The sequence below is a fragment of the Archocentrus centrarchus genome, chromosome 8 (assembly GCF_007364275.1).
Source record: "Archocentrus centrarchus isolate MPI-CPG fArcCen1 chromosome 8, fArcCen1, whole genome shotgun sequence".
Taxonomy (NCBI): Eukaryota; Metazoa; Chordata; class Actinopteri; order Cichliformes; family Cichlidae; genus Archocentrus; species Archocentrus centrarchus.
The window spans coordinates 7601764-7620316 of record NC_044353.1 but is presented as its reverse complement, the minus strand read 5'-3'; the positions used below and the strand labels follow the sequence as shown (position 1 = coordinate 7620316).

General features: G+C 44.0%; 1 protein-coding gene across 1 annotated transcript; it reads left to right on the top strand.

Annotated features, from left to right (window-relative positions):
• Nucleotides 1-460: 460 nt before the first annotated feature.
• On the top strand, nucleotides 461-15788 carry aldh16a1 (aldehyde dehydrogenase 16 family, member A1). The gene is made up of 17 exons (XM_030736688.1): nucleotides 461-783; nucleotides 3046-3145; nucleotides 3263-3389; nucleotides 3488-3645; nucleotides 3745-3822; nucleotides 4731-4918; nucleotides 5029-5187; nucleotides 5270-5428; nucleotides 5677-5833; nucleotides 6072-6147; nucleotides 6403-6508; nucleotides 6928-7061; nucleotides 7175-7345; nucleotides 11381-11585; nucleotides 11692-11877; nucleotides 13867-13992; nucleotides 14094-15788. The coding sequence occupies exons 1-17, from the start codon at nucleotides 694-696 to the stop codon at nucleotides 14271-14273; spliced, it is 2400 nt and encodes a 799-aa protein (XP_030592548.1). The 5' UTR covers nucleotides 461-693; the 3' UTR covers nucleotides 14274-15788.
• The last annotated feature ends 2765 nt before the right edge of the window (nucleotides 15789-18553 follow it).

Sequence of the window (18553 nt, the reverse complement as noted above, 5' to 3'; positions counted from 1 at the left end):
ATATAACTCTCACGAATGATATCAAGTCATTTTGAGCGAGAAACAACATTCTATGGAACAATTTTGCTTCCATACAACACCGTCCAGATATATGGTGACGCTGTCATTTAAAGCGAGTAGACCCTGGGAAACAGAAAGCTTATCATCGATTATCATTTTTGTTATTCAAAGCCATGTTTCATTTTAATATTAAATTATTTGTTTTATTTAATTAAGTATGCCAGACTGGCTGACCGAATGAAAGTTGAATCGCTTTTACCGGAAGTTAGGTTTTATTTTGAAATTTCCACAGGTTCTCTTGTGAAAATGTCTAGCTGGCTTATACACTAAAACAAAAACCAAGGTTTGATTGTGCTTTTCGAAGTGGCTTATAATAAGTTCTTTGTTTTTTCTTAGTGTGCGTACTTCAGCGTAGCTGTGTGCTTGTGGACTTGTGAAGCTTCGGCAGTCGCACACGACGGCGGAAGGCAGGAGGAGTGAATCCTCTCGCTCCGATCTGTCGCCCTTTCTGCAGTGCGAGCCCACACTCAGCTTGTCCGCGTGAAGGAAGCTGACACGTTACTTACAAAGTTGAAGGGACACTCAGCTTCCCTTCCTGCTAACGGTCTCTCTCCCGGTGCGGTTTAATAACTCTGAGCTCCATCAAAGAACGAGCGACGGCGACGTTTGCCTCCACGGTGGTTTCTTCTTATTATGGCTGGTAGTGCCACCAAGACAGTGTACGAGATTTTCCAAAGCATGGAGTCCGGGCCATCAGCACCTTCTAGCACTGCTACTGCACAGGTACAGTTTCACCGTGATTCCCAAATAGGAGGAGGGGAGACTGCTTTAAACCTAAACTACACGGCCTGCTCACAGATACGAGCATACTGTGCTGCAGAGTTAGCGGATAGCTACAGAGAATATTTGACTCGTGAAGTTCATTCACTGTTAGCTCACTGTACCTCACAAGACAAACACGTGACAAAACTAGACTGTACATAATTACGTTATGATGTGTCAAGGGGCTGCTGTTCATGCAGATGTTTCAATTTAATTTAATTTAATTTAATTTTTCCAGATCCCACCATAATCCGTAAATGTGTTCAGGTTTTTAGGCTTTAATCTGTCAACAAAGGAAAAAGAAAAAGCTGTGCAGTATTGCATAATATGTTATAAATGGAGTTCTGTGGTTTATTCATGCCACAGAAGCTTAAATACGTATATGAACATATGCATGTGTGTACACTGATTCACTGTCCACATATCTGTGGAAAGTCAGTCCTAAAAGAGGATGGCTCACATATGGATCATTCTTCCCGATTAAAGAGATTATTGTTTATGCATCCATGAGAATACGTGGCTGTTTGGGGCCGAGTGATTTATATTTCGGCATCTGAGGGCTCCATGTGTGATGTCTGTGTGTCGTCCAAAGACACTACACTACAGCACACCTCCTCCAGGTGGGCTTGAAAAGAGTTTAACAGGAACTGCTACCAAATAACAAATGGAAAAGATGGGTGTAACTTCTGTTTGAAAAGTCTCCCTAAACTTGCATTCTTTAAAATTCCCAGCAGGCGGAGACTTATCTGGTGGCAAACCTGAATGTGGACGTCTGTGGGTAATGGATATAAATTGGCTCCCATTAGAGAAAAAAAGGAGAATGCATTACACAGCTGTTTTAACAGATCACGGGATATTTAGTGGGCCTACCCTGTGATTGACAAGTTGCTACTCTCAGTGTCTCAGGTGAGATCTACCCCATGTGCCTGACATCAGGTTTGAAAACCCTGAAGCCAAAACTCTGAGCTCTAGGCTTCAAAAACAGGGCTCACCTCAGTGTGATGGCTTCCGTGGCTCTGTCAGGAGATTATAGGTAATAAATTACTGGGTAAGCACTCAACCCACTGACTTGTTTCAATTTGACAGCATAGATTATATAGGGCAGGAGAGACAAAAGTACCACTATCACTGCTGAGTTAATATCTGCTGCTAAGAATGCCACTGTAGCTTTAGTTTGGGTGCTTCACAAAGTGTTGAGCTCTGGACTTTGAGCTTCAGTCAGTAAATAGTTGACAGTCTCCACTTGGCCTAACCTCCTTCATCAGTCACTGTCATTGATATTTGTCTCCCTGACCAAAACTGAAATGTTAGTTCAGTTTTGGGTCATTTTCATTTGCAGTGCCAGATTGGCCCAGAATTTTAACAATGTTCTAATAATATTATTATGTTGTGGATTTGAAATTTTAAAGTGAGATTGACTGTTGTTAGCTCGGCTGTTTCAAAGAAAAAGTTGAGGTATTGTCGTAGCTTTGGCGTCGGCGGCATCGGTGGCTTCTGCTACACCAAAAATTTAACACTGGCCATAACCTGAAAACAATGTGACCGAGGATGTTCGCTTTCACACCATAGATGGATACTGTTCAAGCTAGACCCATCACACTTCACACACTTGTTAACTGACTTTAGTGGTTCCGATGCAGCAGGGGTCAGAGAGAAACTCTGAGTCTGTTGAAAAACTGCCAGCGAGCAAGTTTAGTTCAGAGTCTGGAACAGAAAACCTGGAATTTCCCTCATCTCAGGGTCAACAAAGGCCTGTGTGCGCTGTGCAGTATCTCTAAGCGTGTTTTCATATCACAATTTTGTAGCCTTTTCTCGCAGTTTGGTTTCTTTTCATGCAGAGAAAATGTAAAGTCTCGCACACTCTCTCCTATGTGTGCAGTAGCACGCTGGGACCTGCACACTCCATAGAGGCACAGGTGTGGTGTGGCAACAATAAGACTGAGAAAACTGATCCTGAGTGCGCCCGGCTGTGCCAAAGGCAAATTTGAAACAAAGCGCTGGTGTTGGCGCATGAATAGTAGTGAGCAAACAGGAAAGCTGAGTCTGTGTGTGAGTATTGGGAAACTCACAGTAGACACAGTTGTGCTACACACACCAAAAAGGGAAACGGAGTTTAAAACATGCTGAGAATATTTTCATCAGCAGGGTCTCTTCCAGTTTGTGAAGCCCCTAGGCTCTTTGCTCTACAGCTGATCCTTCGTCCTTCCCATTCTTCTCCCTCAGGCCTGGCTCGATCATCACTCCCGTTCTCTGGGTCTCTTCATTGATGGCAAGTTTGTTCGTCCAGCAGATGGACAGAGCTGCTCCCTGGCTGATTCTAAAGGTGAGAGCAGCCTGAATACACAGTGTATCATTTAGATGATTTGGACGAAGTGTTTCAGCCTTTTCATGAACAGCCTAATGATGATTGTCATGGTGTTTTTGCCTGCCTGCTCTCCAGGTAGCACTGTCTGCAGCACAGCATGCGCTGAAGAGGCCGATATTTCCCAGTGTGCCTCCTCTGCTGTTACCGGCTTCAATTCCTGGAGTGGTCTGACCTGCTACCAGAGGGCCAAAGTGCTGCTCAGGTCCAGCAAACCCACCTTCACACACCTCACTGCTTCCTCTTTGAGCCGCTAGCTTAATATAGAGATGAATATCACTGCGGTCTGTCCTCCTCTAACAGGCTGGTGAGTGTTCTCGGGCAGCACGGCCAATGTCTCTCAGAGCTGTGTGAGCTGTGTGAGGCCTCCTGCTCGACCTCTACCCTGGTCAGGCTGCTGCAGTACTACAGCAGCTGGGCGCAGCTCAGAGACACACTCATCACCAACTGGACAGCTCTGGGTCAGTGAATGCAACTGTGTTTAAAAGAAAAAAACTTTCTGTCTCAGTATTCTTTAATTTTTTAATTTTGCTCCTTTTTTTTTTTTTTGTGTCTTCCAGGTGTGGTGGCAGTTGTCACCTCTAATGACTGCTCTCTCTATTCCCTTATCCTCAAAGTCCTACCAGCACTGGCTATGGGTAAAACAAACACACACATACACACACACACACCCCAGTGTTTGTAGCTGGACCCTGATCTGAATCCTAAAATCAAATCTGAGCACTCAAATGATCTAAACATTTCAAAGCTTCCTCAGGTTTAAATACGAATGTGTACACATTCATGGGGCTGTGACAAAAGGATATGATAACCTTAATAAAAAGTAATGTTAGGGTAAAAGTATTTATTTATTTGAAACACCAAAACAACAGTTCCTAAATAAAAGTAGTTTCTGCACATTAATGCAAAAGAAAACAGATCAAATGTTTAAACTGGGAAAACGTCCCATTTTAAGAAAAATATGAGCTCATTTTGAAATTGATGGCAGCAGCATATCTCAAAAAGAGTTGAGCAGGAAAGTGTTCCTGAACCCGTGCAGGGATTTTTTCCATGACTGAATCATGCCTGTTTTTAATGCAGTGCTGCCTGAGGGCCTGACAGTCACGGGCATCCGGTACAGATTTCTGGCCTTGTGCCTCGTGCACAGAGATTCCCTCAGATATTTTTGCAATTTTACATTGAGGACATTACTCTGAAATAGTTCCATAATTTGTAGATGCTGTTTTTTTTGCAGATAGGTGAACCTCTGCCTCTCTGAGATGCTGTTTTTTATACGCAGGCATCTTACTGACTTGTTGGCCATTAACCTGATTAGTTGCAAAATGTTCCTCCAGTTACTTTTCCAGCCTTTTGTTTCCCCATCCCGACTTTTCTGAGATGTGCTGCTGGCATTAAATTCAAAATGAGCTTATGTTTTTGAAACTCCATTTGGCCTTTTGATTAAATGTAATTAATTAATTATGTATCACTTTGATTGTTTTTAGGCTTTATACCTTAATTTGTGGTGTGAGTGCTGCTGTGAGTTGTAAATATTTCTTCCTTCTAGGCAACTCTGTGGTGGTCGTTCCTGGTCAGAGCACGGCCCCCCCAGTGCTCCTGCTGGCCCAGCTTTTTACAGGAGCAGAACTTCCTGCTGGGGCTCTTAATGTGTTAACAGGAAATGACATGACACTGGGTGCCAAAGTGGCCCAAAACCACAGCATCAGCTACGTCACTTACAGCGGCAACAAGCAGGTGTGTGTGTGTGTGTGTGTGTGTGTGTGAGAGAGAGAGAGATGCATTTCTACAGAGTTGAGCTCTGAGCTGTGCATGTATTCTGAGAAAATGTCTTCCTTCTCTTTCAGGATGGGGTGGCGCTGTGTAAGACCTCAGCAGGGGTGGGAGTCCCCGTGTCAGTCTCACCGTGCATAGGCGCCACCTGTCCCTTCATCATTTTTGAATCTGCAGATATTAACAGCGCTGTGGACGAGGTGATAGAGGCCGCTTTCAAGAAGAAGAAAGAGGTATGCTTAAAGAGGGATGAGGTAGCTCTTATTGCCCCGACACATTCCTCAGCCTGTTTCCTTTCTTCCTCTCTGCCCGCAGGTCTGCTGGGTGCTGTGTGTGCAGGAGAGTGTGGTGGACAGTGTTGTTGCCCATCTCAGGCTGCGAATGGCTGGGTTGAAGTGTGTCACCCTGCCCAATGATGCAGACAGGATCCTGGTGGATGCTGCTGTACAGGAAGCTCAGCAGCTGGGCGCCACGGTTAGTAAGGAAACTTTGAGACAGCAGTGCAGTGTTTAAAACAGCTGTGTGAACACCTAAATTGCCTGGAAACTTCATTCCCAGGAAGTGTTTTCAAGGAACTTATTCCTTCAGGATTAGTCTGCTGATGTAGACAGTAGCTGTAGACATAGTGCATGTCAGCCTGTGATTGGTTAAGTAGGCTTTCTGCCAGGGTCTGTGACACTTGTAACCGGCTGTTGTTTTTTTTCCTCTTTTTTTTTCCTCAGCTGGTTCAGTCCCATGCTGATCCCACTTCAGGTGTCCAGTACCCTCCCACTGTGCTCTGTGGGGTGGCCCCCTCCTCACCGTGTGTGGTCAGCCCATCTCCAGGACCCCTGCTGCCCCTGATGACCTTCAGAAGCAACACAGAAGCAGTGACTCTTGGTAATGAGACCACCCTGTGTGAAAACCTCTCATAAAAGATTTGAATTTTATTTAGTTTCAGGGTTTTGATAGATTTGAATTTGCTTCATTATCAGAGACCTGAGCCTGTAGTGGTCTCTACATAGCATTGTTTTACTCTTTCATGTGTTGAATAAAGCACATTTTAGAGGCATCACACTTGTGAGTTTTAATAGGGAGTTTCCAGTTTAACCAGAGTAGCATTCTCTGCTGTGTACAGGGAACCACAGTCCTCATGGCCAGGCAGCATCCATCTGGACTGAGGACCTCACTTTAGCTCTGGAGACAGCCAAGAGGTCCATTTTTATTCTCTTCCTTCTGTTGTTTTCAGGCTCATCTTTAGCTAACTTCTTTAACCCTGTTATTCCCTCTGTCTCTTCCATTGTTTACTTTCATTTTAATAATTTTTTTCCTTCCTATCATTTGTGATCTTTTTCTCCATAGCCACCTGTGCTTGCTAAAACTGCTAAATTTCAAATCTTGTGATGTCCATCGAGTAATTAATGTTTATTTCCTCTGTTTGTTTATATTTCTTCTTCATCTGGCTTCAGTCTGTCGGTCGGCTCAGTGTGGGTGAATTCCCACTCCATCTCTGACCCCTGCCTACCCGTCTCTGGTCACAAAGACAGCGGCACCTGCACTGATGGAGGACAGGAGGTGGGTTTCAGTACTTTCTTGTTTTGATAGGCATTGCCAGCAGGACCTCAGTGGTGACTGAAATGCAGCAGATGACTTGTTGTGGTCCTGTAATCACTGAAGCACAGTGTCTCTTAGGCTCCAAATAGTGTACGCTGCATGGGTAACAGCATGCACACGCTGGTGGAGTTTAATGCTTTAAGTTAGCTTCTCCGTGTTCTTTGTTTGCTCAGCCACGCAGCAGTGTATGAATAGGGGAAAAACAGAAAGCATTCAGCTATATTACTCTTTGTACTTTTCTGATAACCTGTTATCATAAATTCATATTTTTTTGGTCTGTAGCTTGATAGACACCAGCTCCTGCAGCGGTCAAACATCCCTGTTAACCTCTGTCAGCTAAATCTCACACTCTATAGTCATACCCTCTTTCTTTCTGCCAGGGGCTGTACCAGTTTCTGCGTCCTGCCTCTTCTTCCTCTCCTGTCTCTCACTCCTCCCCCGTCTCTATGGACTACTCACGGTTCGGAACAGAAGCATCTCCGGTTATCATTCCTGATGATTCGGACCCTGCCAGGTAGGTTTGTGATGCATTGTAGCTGTGCAATTAACACGTTTTTATTTTATGGTAAATATTTAATTGCAGCAGTGCACACATGCTTAAAGAGATGTATATATCTCCCCCTTCAGAGCCCCGCAGTCCTACCTGCAGTTTGTTGCTGGTAAAGCGTGTAAATCAGTGTCTGGCTGCAGTGTGGCTGTGCGGTCACCAGGTGGCGGTGGTGTGTTAGCCTACTGTCCAGATGGAGGCCGGAAGGACGTCCGTAATGCTGTGGAGGCTGCTATCAAAGTCCAGCCAGGGTGAGCGCACAGAGACGTTCGCAAACACGTACACGTAGGCTACCAAAGTCCATCTCTCAAAACACACAACTGTATTTTATCTGTGAGCAGATCATGGCAGAGGCCTGAGATCTTTCCCAGAAATGCCAAGTTGTTGAGATTTTATGAAAAGGTGCTATTCAAACATGCACACAGAAAAATACCATTATCAGTGGATCCGATACTACTAACAATACATGGCAGAGCGTCCTTTTACTACCTCCTTATCAGTGGAAATAGTAATATACTGTGCATTATGCGTACTGTTCAGGCTTTGAATATATATTTGTCCAGCTCACAGTGTATGGGGGGTTAAATCAGAATCAGAATCAGAAGGTTTTTATTGCCATATGGGTGAACAGGTTCACAGCATTAGGAAATTGCTGCGGTACTTCGTGCTTACAGAAAAAAAAAAAACAAATAAGTATAAAAACTATAAGACAATATACAAGTATACAAATTGCAAATATACAGAGATATTCGAGCTTACAAAATATACAGTGCAGAGACTAATTAAAAGATAAAAGAATGTAAACTATATTCCACTAATATGTACATCAGTGCAATCAGACAGGTGCATAGACATAGGGTCATCAGCGTTTGTGGAGGGTGGTGGTAACAGTCTTAGGGTTATTGTTCATGAGTCCAACAGCAGAGGGGAAGAAACTGTTCTTATGGCGGGAGGTTCTGGTCCGTATGGACCGTAGCCTCCTGCCTGAGGGGAGAGGGTCAAAAAGTCTGTGCCCAGGGTGAGAGTGGTCGGCTGTGATCCGACCTGCACGCCCCAGTGTCCTGGAGGTGTACAGGTCCTGGAGAGATGGGAGGTTACAGCCAATCACCTTCTCAGCAGAGTGCACAACGCGCTGTAGTCTCTGTTTGTCCCTAGTGGTGGCTCCAGCGTATCACACAGTGATGGAGGAGGTGAGGATGGACTCAATGATGGCAGTATAGAACTGCACCATGGTCCTTGCTGGCAAGTTGAATTTCTTCAACTGCCGCAGGAAGTACATCCTCTGCTGGGCCTTTTTGACGACAGAGGTGATGGTGGGCTCCCACTTGAGGTCCTGGGTGATGGTAGTTCCCAGGAAGCGAAAAGAGTCCACTGTGGTGATGGGGGTGTCAGTCAGGATGATGGAGGGTAGAGGGGCTGTGTGCTTCCTAAAGTCCACTATAATCTCCACTGTCTTCTGGGCGTTCAGTACCAGGTTATTGTGGCTGCACCAGGACACCAGACGTTTGACCTCCATCCTGTAGGCAGACTCGTCCCCGTCTGAGATGAGTCCGATGAGAGTCATGTCGTCTGCAAACTTAATAAGCTTGACAGACTGGTGGTCAGAGGTGCAGCAGTTGGTATACAGGGAGAAGAGCAGAGGAGAGAGGACACAGCCCTGAGGAGTGCCAGTGCTGATGGTCCGGGAGTCCGAGACATTCTTCCCCAGCCTCACGTGCTGCTTCCTGTTCGTCAGGAAGTCAATGATCCACCTGCAGATGGGATCAGGCACGTTCATCTGGGACAGCTTTTCTTGGAGGAGATCAGGGATGATGGTGTTGAAGGCAGAGCTGAAGTCCACAAACAGGATCCTGGCGTAGGTTCCCTGGGAGTCCAGATGCTGTAGGATGAAGTGCAGAGTCAGGTTGATGGCGTCGTCCACAGACCTGTTGGCTCTGTAGGCAAACTGCAGGGGGTCCAGAAGGGGGGCTGTGAGGGACTTGAGGTGGGACAGCACCAGATGCTCAAATGACTTCATGACCACAGAAGTCAGTGCCACAGGTCTGTAGTCATTTAGTCCAGTGATCCTTGGCTCCTTGGGGACAGGAACAATGGTAGCGGTTTTAAAGCAGACAGGCACGTGGCAAGCCTCCAGTGAGGAGTTGAAGATGTTCGTGAACAATGGGGCAAGCTCGTTAGCACAGTGTCTCAGTGTGGCAGGTGAGACACCATCTGGACCTGGAGCTTTGCGAGCTTTGACACTCCTGAACTGCTTTAGCACCTGGTCCTCCTGAATACAAAAGACTGTGGGGGTGGGGGATGAGGGGGACTCTGGGGTGGGAGTCCTTGATGATGTGGGCTTCTCTGAGGTGTGGGGAGTGGGGGAGGTTGGGGGGTGAATATTTGTGTTGGCTGTATTGTAGTTGGGACTGGTGGAGGTGTGAAGGCTGCTGAACTGACCATCAAAACGACAATAGAACTCGTTCAGTCTATTTGCAGTTTGTAGGTCGTCTGTGGAGTGGGGGGTTTTAGGCTTGTAGTTGGTAATCTGCCTAAAACTTTTCCATACAGAGGCCGCGTCGTTCTCTGAGATCTGCTGCTGTATATTCTCAGAGTGATGTGATCTAGCAGTGGCCACTTCCTTGCTAAACCTGTACTTGGCCTCTTTGTAGCAGTCTTTGTCCCCACTTTTAAAAGCCTCCCTCTTCTCTATCCACAGCTGCTTCAGTCTGGGAGTAAACCAGGGTTTGTCACTGTTATAACTCACCCTGGTGCGTGATGGCACAATGCTGTCCTCGCAGAAGTGGATATACGAGGTTACAGTGTCCGTGTAGTCATCCAGACTGTCACAGGCAGCCCTCATTGAGTCCCAGTCTGTAGTTTCGAAGCATGTGCGGAGCTCCTCCACAGCCTCACGGGTCCACTGCTTTGTTGTCCTCACCACAGGTTTTGAGAGCTTCAGCCTCTGTCTGTACGCGGGGATCAGGTGGATCATGTCGTGGTCAGAGAGGCCGAGTGCAGCGCGGGGCACTGCGTGATAAGCCCCGCTTATCGTGCTGTAGCAGTGGTCTAGTGTCTTCTCCTCTCTGGTCGGACATGTGATATATTGTTTGTATTTGGGAAGTTCCTGTCTCAGGCTGGCTTTATTAAAGTCCCCAAGTACGATGATAAGAGAGTCCGGGTATGTCCGCTCCATGCACAGAATCTGCTCTGTGAGCGCGCACTGGGCCTCGTGCACGTCCGCGTCCGGCAGGATGTAAACAGCAGCCAGTATGAATGAAGCGAACTCCCGCGGAGAGTAGAACGGTTTACAGTGAATGAAAAGATATTCCAGTGAGGGAGAGCAGTGCTTAGCAATCACTGTCACATCCGTACACCAGCCACTGTTTATGTAGAAGCAGACTCCTCCACCTGTAGCCTTGCCGGAAAGCGCAGCTTGCCGGTCTGCGCGGAGGAGATGAAATCCCTCCAACTGGATGCTCATATGTTCCCATATGTGCTCTCCATACTGCTGAAAAAGCCTGTTAACCTGAAGTATAAGGTACAGACAAGCCAAACATAACGTCCCCATGTAAGTGCACAGGTCTCAGGAGGTTAAGATGAAGGATATTTATAGCTGTAAATATCCTCCAGTATTATAGTAGGCTGATATTATTAGGACTGTTAAATCATTGAAAACTTTAGAATTATTACTGATCAGATACAGACAGACTGATCTTTTACCTCATTAATGTATGCTAACTGTCAGGGTCCAGTGCAGGCCTGTGTGCTGACAGGATCTTAATGTAACGTGCAGTGTTGTAAGAAGGACTTTAAATTCAATCCTGGTGAGTTGGAAATGAGCTGAATAGGTCCACTTTAATATGAAGTTTGTTAAATTTTAAATCCACATATAAAACTTTATTATCTCTGAGATGATTTTGACCGTCCTCTGAACCTTCTTTGTAAATCACTTTCACCATAGATTGTGTGTTTTGTTCTTTATGTAGTGTTATCAGCTGGTTTTCTGTGGGGTTGGGCTGTGTGTGTTTACAGCCAGTCAAAGTCCAACTTGACTCTGGGAGGTGATATAAAGACAAACTGCTGAGTCATACACTGTACATAAAATGTTAACAGATTTTTATTCCACTGACACGCAAATAACACAAAACTGGATGCAAAGCAGGGCATGTGGCCTGTACTTTGAGTCATCAGCAGTCTTTATCCACAGTAATGCAGTGGAACCTGACACATAAATCAAGTCACTTCTAGCCCCAGTGGTTCTGCATTATCACTGTAGTACTTTGAACATCCTCTGTGTTCTTTAGCTGGATGAAAAAGAGCCCCTCTGCACGCGCTCAGTCACTGCACTCTCTGGCCAAGGGCCTCGAGGCAAAGAGGCGGGACTTAGCAGCATCAATCAGCAGCCAGACCGGCCTGTCGGTGGATGAGGCTGAGAAGGAGGTGGAGCTCAGCATCACCAGGCTCGGTGTTTGGGCAGCTTACTGTGACAAAGTCCAGGGAGGATCTCTGGTGAGGCCTTTCATGTTCTACAAAGCTGCTAAAGACATTAAAACATAAAGCAGTTTGATGGGATAATTAATAGGGTCTACACATCTCTTGTTTCCCTCTCCTTCAGCCCATGCCAAAGTCTGGTTCTGCTCTCTCCATCCCTGAAGCCCTGGGAGTCATGGGGGTCATCCTACCTGACAAAAATCCCCTCCTCTCCATGGTAACTGTGCTTGGGGCAACTATCGCCACTGGCAATGCTGTTATTATGGTCCCTAGTCAAAAGTATCCACTGCCAGCCTTGGCATTCATTAAGGTAAGTGTAGAGATGTACTGTGTGGCAGGGAAATAAGTTAAAAATGCTTCTTTTAGTGCAAAAAGTCAAACACACTGAAGTCAGTGGAAATGACAACAGAAGAAACATGAACTAAAGAAAAGTAATAAGTGGGTCAGTTAAGTTTATTATTCAGTGTCAGATGACTTTGATAATGTCAAAACCATGAGGTAAAATTAGTCATTCAAAGTTTTGGAAGGACAGTTTTTGTATGAAATGTCAGCCCTGCGACAGGCTGGCGACCTGTCTGGGGTGTACCCTGCGTCTCGCCCCACGGCAGCTGGGATAGACTTGAAGACAAAAAGGTTTCCAAAAAGCTTGTTTTCCCCTCTCCTTGTATTTCTGCCATGTTTGCTGTTGTGAAATTCTCTGCAGCAGATAACATTACAAAGGAGATCATTCAGTGGTGGGTATGAGTACCAAAACTGGTGCATATACTCTTTTCTAATTACTTTCTGATTAAAGCTCGTATGCCTTTTTAAAACAGAAGATGATGGCCATTTTCACAGCGTCCCCTAAAGTAAACTAGACCTGCTACGGTAAAAATTGGTCCACCCTAAGGATCAAACAGAGGAATATGGTGTACATGGTTGGTGCCAAGGGGATTGCCGCGAATTATACGTCAGGGAAACCAGACATCCTCTGGCTGAGCAGATGGCGCAACACAGAAGAGCTGCAAGACTGCAGCCTGCTACAGGCTAGTGGCCAGGGAGGAACTCTGGTTTGAGTGGGGAGTCAAGGAGACCATTAATGTAGAAACAGAGCGACCGTCTCTGAACAGAGGAGGGGGCCTGAGAGGACACGTTTCTCCATCTTACAGCACTGTGATTCCCCAGCTCTCTGTGAATAGTACTCATGGCCACTGATCAATGGTCATGACAATTTGCATGAACCTGTGACTCAGTTAACTGGTGATTCTAAAGTGGCTGTTGGTGTGATGGTAAATAGTTACCTGTCTCCATGTGTTAGCCTGTTAATAATAATTTGATGATAGGGTGTGCAAGCACGAGAGAGCTGAGTCAAGGGTAAATCAGTCTTCATGCATTGAATACATGACATTGATTGAACTGTACTGGAATAAATTGGCAGCGGGTGAATTGTCTGAACCTAGTTGCACCATAGTGCTAAAAGGGTAATCCCTCGAGCTGCACAGCTGCACTCTTTGGACCAACGTGTAACATATGCACTTAGTTTTACTTGAATTAAAGAAGCTTGGAAGATGTTTTTAATGAAAAGGAAAAATGTTGGGCAAACTGTAAGTGGCTAATGGGATTGTTTAAGTGTTTGGCTCCAGAGGGACAAACATGAACATTTTGGAACTTGTATTAATTGTTGAAAGATTGTCAGTTACCTGCTGCGCTGTTGTTTCTCTATTCCGTATTTACCCAGAACAGGGTTGACCTGCTATTGTAAGACGTGATGTCTGAAACATTTTTTGCCTAAGCAAAAGAAAAAATGACGTAGGTGAGTCGACTGTTGGTCAGATAATGTTTCCTAATGGAGAGTTTGAAAGTAATTGTACCTTAATGTTGCTAGGCTTGTGGGCGGTTCCTAGAAAATCTTTCCAAGTTAGTCAGCAGTAAAAGTGCTTGGTCAGCCCAGTTTAACCTGGAAGAGGCTCTAAATGCTCCTGAGGTTGAAACAGGTTTTACTGTCACAGTGGGGGGGGGGGGGGGGGGGGGGGGGGCACTGAGCTGTTTTTTTTTTTTTTATTTCAGTGGATCAACTCATAGAAAATAGTAATTGAAACACAGAAATGTGCATTTTCTTGGCTGATTTTTCTGCCATTTCTGTTAAATTCTGCCTTAATTTAAGATGAAACTCTCACAGTAGACACAAAGTCTTCAGTTTGCTGAGTTAAGTCGATTCTTTCAGACAGAAAAGCTCGATCTGCAGCTCCACTGAAAACAAGTGTTTGTGAATCATAAAAACTGTTGTCTTTACAGCACCTTTCTTCCTCCTCCTTCTCAGGTGCTCGAGTCCTCAGACCTGCCAGCAGGCTTGGTAAATGTCATTACAGGAAGTCAAGACCAGCTGACTGTGGCTCTGGCTACTCACAGTGTCATCAAGGCCATCTGGTACTGGGGCAGTGCTGAGGTGAGGCGAACTCTAATGCAGAAACACAATGTGTAGGATTAAGTTCCAACTCCCGTGTAATGACCTTCACTCACTTCACTGTTTCTGACTTCATGCTGCAGGGCTGTCAGTACCTCCAGTACACCTGCACTAGTCCACTGAAAACCCTGCGCCTGTTCTCCCAAAAGGGCAAGGAAGGGAAAGATGGAGGGATGGACTGGACTCAGTGCCATCCGTCTCTCCTGGAGGAAATGTGGAGAAATGCTGTGCAGTGGAAGAGCATTTGGATTCCTACAGCATAAGACCGGAACGGCAGGAAGAAGGAAACAAGTTACAGCTCTGATATCAGCCTGGAGCATTTGACTGCAACCTGAAAAATCTGACATTAACTGCAGCTACAGTCAGTCATCACAGGTCAGACAGCATGGATCCAACAGTGGAGAGGGAGGAGTGTTTTAAGAGCGCGTGAGCAAAATGAGAAAACAAAAGATTACATAATTTAAATTTTGAGATTATGTTCAGAATGGGTGAGACTCAGTCTGGGTGGAACACTTAAAGCACTTAATACACAGACAAGGAATTCAATGAAGGTCTCATGTTAACAGTGTTGCTAATATTTAAGTTGATTTTGTTGTATTTAACCTCTAAAAATTCTACTAAAATGGAAAAGTGTGGTGATGGGTGGTCATTACACACTTCACTGTGATAAAATATGAAATATAAACGGCTCAGTTCAGAAACAGTCATAATAGGGGGCGCTCACGAGGTCGTCCTCTGTGATTAGGAATGAATGCAGTTAAAAAAACAGAATAATTTTACAGTATCAAAAAAATGTCTCAAGTGAAATAAAGCCTTTAGTTTCTCTTAGAGAAAAACTGCTTTTGACAATAAAAAGCTCTCGTTCAGCTAATCTGTGCTGATTGGTCCCTTAGAAATTCATGAAAGGAAAGCAGAATGCGCCTTTAATGGCACCTGTTTCCGAACAGCAACTAAAGCAGACATTAGAAGTGCAGTTGAACCACAACAGAAATGTGCTTGTGTGTATAAGAAGCAGCTGGTTTAAGGAGACTGCTATCAGAGGGGTGTACTATGAAGGAAATTCAATACAGCCAGGATTTCTTTGTGTTAGCTGGCTTGACAAACCCTAAAGCCCCAGAAGGAGATAACGGCTACCATCAGCTTTCTGTTAATAGCTGCAAATCCAGCAGTGTAAAAGAGACTTGATAGCAGATTAGAATGAAGCATAAAAACATTTTCTGCATTACTAACTTTAATATATTCCAATGCACAGCCTGAGTGCGATTTAACTGGACCGATATCACATGTTGTTCTCGTTGTTCTTTCATTGAAATGTCTCAGCTGAATTTTTCACTTTGCAACTTGAAACCACAGAAGCCTTACAGATCCTTCAGTGATGAAAGCAAAAAATATCCTGTGTATCGATCCAGCTACACAGAGTTCCTGTGCCGTGTGTGTGTTTTGCTGCACAATAATACTGTAACTTGTAGCCATGGAAGAGTGCCAAAACATTCCTAGTGAAATTTCATTTGTTTCCAAGTTCACATTGTGAAATAAAACAAGTTTTCAAATGTGTGTCTTTTCAGAGACTGACATCTTCTTACTATAATGATCGCAGTATATGTATGTCTATATGTCTGTATGTACTGTCTCCTCCTCTTCCATTTGTGGATGTTTCATGTAACTTAATGGTCACTAAGATTTGTATCTGTGACTGCTAAAAACAGAATGGAGAATTTAAAAGAAAGATTGAATTTCCATTGAAATGGTCAATATTACAGCTACTATTAAAAGAAAAAAAAAACACACATTTTCCAGACATTTTTTTCCCCACGAGTCACCAGTAAATTGACATTTGTTGTTTTTATCCTTCCAATAAAGCGGGAGGATATTGTCATTCCGTCTGTCTGTGAGGTTTTACCTTTTACCGCAAGGAGTTGTGCCATGAAATTTGGCGTGTGTGTTCTTTACTCTTCAAGGATGTGCAACTTGATAATCCTGTTCCTGGATGTTTAGTACCCTTCGTACACTTTGAGTGTATTAATCTAAAGTGGGTGAAACACTGGTGATAAATAAGTAAAAGGTAAATATAAAAGCAACTAAGGTGAAGTAATAAAAACACAAGAGGAATAAGCATGTAAACAGATAATGCAATTAAAATTCTGCCCTGCCATCTGAGACCCATCAAACCATACAAAGCTTTTCTAGTCTTCTATCGTCTAGTTTTGCTGAGCCTGTGCAAACTGTAGCTTCAGTTTCCCGTTCTTAGCTGACAGGAGTGGCACGCGGTGCGGTCAACTGCTGCTTCTGCAGTTCATCTGTCTGACGGTTTGACATGTGCATTCAGAGAGGCTATTCTGCCTCTCTTGGTTGTTAGGAGTGGTTATTTGAGTTACTGTTGCCTTCCTGTCAGCTCAAAGCAGTCTGACCTATGTTATCTGACCTCTGACATCAACAAGTCATTTTCACCCACAGAAGTGCCGCTCACTGGATATCATCTCTTTATCAGACCATTCTCTGTAAACCCTACAGGTGGTTGTGTGTGAAAATCCCAACAGAACAGCAGTTTCTGAAATACTCAGACCAACAACAACGTCACAGTCAGAATCACTTAAATCATCTTTCTTCCTCATTCTGATTCTCGGTTTGAACTCCAGCAGGTCGTATTGACCATGTCTGCATGCACTGAGTTGCTGCCGTGAGATTGGGTGATTAGATATTTCAGTTAATGAGCAGTGGAACAGATGTACCTAACAAAGTGGCTGCAGAGTGTATGAATAAAATAGAATTGATCTGATTTGGCCCTTGTTTTTGCTCTTTGGGGTTAATGTACCAGGAACTTCCTCCCTTAAATATTGTTACATGTTGATGCCATGCTGCCATGTAGCTGAGTTTGACCTTCATTAGAGGTGTTACTACAGGATATTTTTTGCTTTCCAGAAAGGAGCTGCCATTAATGTTATAACCAAAACTTTGTTTCTTTCTATTAATTAAAACACTGCTGGGAAAAAAAAAACAAAAAACATTCCTTTCATTTGGAACAGTTAATGGAGAAGAAACATGCAGTTTATGGGAATTCTCCTGTACATAATGTTATTTTAATACATTTCTTTACTTAGTTGCTACTAATTCACACAGATGTTTGGTCAAAAACTTGGTTTCAGTAACTCAGTTACACTGTTGCTTCTTTCTTTCGTTCTTGTTCCTGTTTAGTTTTCTCAAACCGGTTCCATCCAGCAGAGCACTGAGGTTAGATTCCAGTGTCACGTTGTCACGAGGTATCCTCCTTTAATGGCATCCGTGGCAAAAAAACAGAACAGAGAAACAGGAAGACCGAGGAATGCTGAGTCACAGCAATGACACAGCAAAATGCTGAACCTGATGGTACAGCACGTACTTCTCATCTTACATGATGGTGCACAAAGTTTGTGTTCTTCCTTATAGACAGAACATTTTCCTTTTTCTTAAAATACATAAACATTACTAAATAACAGTTCAACTTTAAACATCTACAGATATAAAATACAACATAAACATAATGTAGCAGCAATATTAACATGCACTGTTGGCCTGCATGGCTCCCACTGTGGGTGAAACCAATCATCTTACATTGTATGTTCTCCTTTGTGTGCATAAAGGTAACAATCTAATACAAGTAAGTCTTCCATAAATTGAGATGGTGGAATTTATTTGTTGGGACAGAATCAGTAGATCAGTAGTATGAGCCATCCGTCTTTGGCTAACTCTGCCAACCATTTTTCAAATACTGACAAAACAATAAGAAAACAAAATAGGCTGCAGTATATACAATAATTCAGTGAGGTTCAGCAGCATTTTAACTGGTTAAAAGCAAGACTAGTTATATTTGCACATGCTAAAACTCTCGCCAGAGAAATAAAAGCAGCAGTTTGGGCTACATTCATTTTATCACTGGAAAATGATGCTGTAAGGATGCAGCAAATAAATGTAGAGTCTGTCCTTGTGCTTTACGGCACATCTGTTCAGACTGGCAGGTCTCTCAGAGTCCACCTGGGGTGGCTCACAGTGCTGCAGGTTAATTGATGTCCTGTAGTGCTGATTGATGTAAAAACATGAGCAAGCTAAACATATAGAACAGCTATTTATGATTCAATCAATCAATAAATGAATCAATCAAATACTTTATTATCCCCAAGGGGAAATTTATATGAAGATGAAGCTTGAAGCCTGCTGTGTGTGTTTTGCATGAAAGACATCATGAGTGAACTTCCACACACTTGTATTGTCTCATGGAATACCTTATGTATGTAAGATTGTACTGCACTTGAATAAACTAGACATATTTCTGGTGCAATGAGACTCTTGAAGGTCCAGTTCAATCATGTCACTGCATGTGACTGACTGTCAGCAGGTCACGTTAAACATTCAACGTTAGCGCTCAGATCTCCGTGAATTAGGAGACAAAGAAATGCAACTTCATCCTCTGTCACAGTTGTTATCGATGCCGGGGCTCAGTGATTGGTGGAAACTTACGTCATGTCTGTCACGAGGTCTGTGTGGCATATAAATACAGGGACCTGCTCCT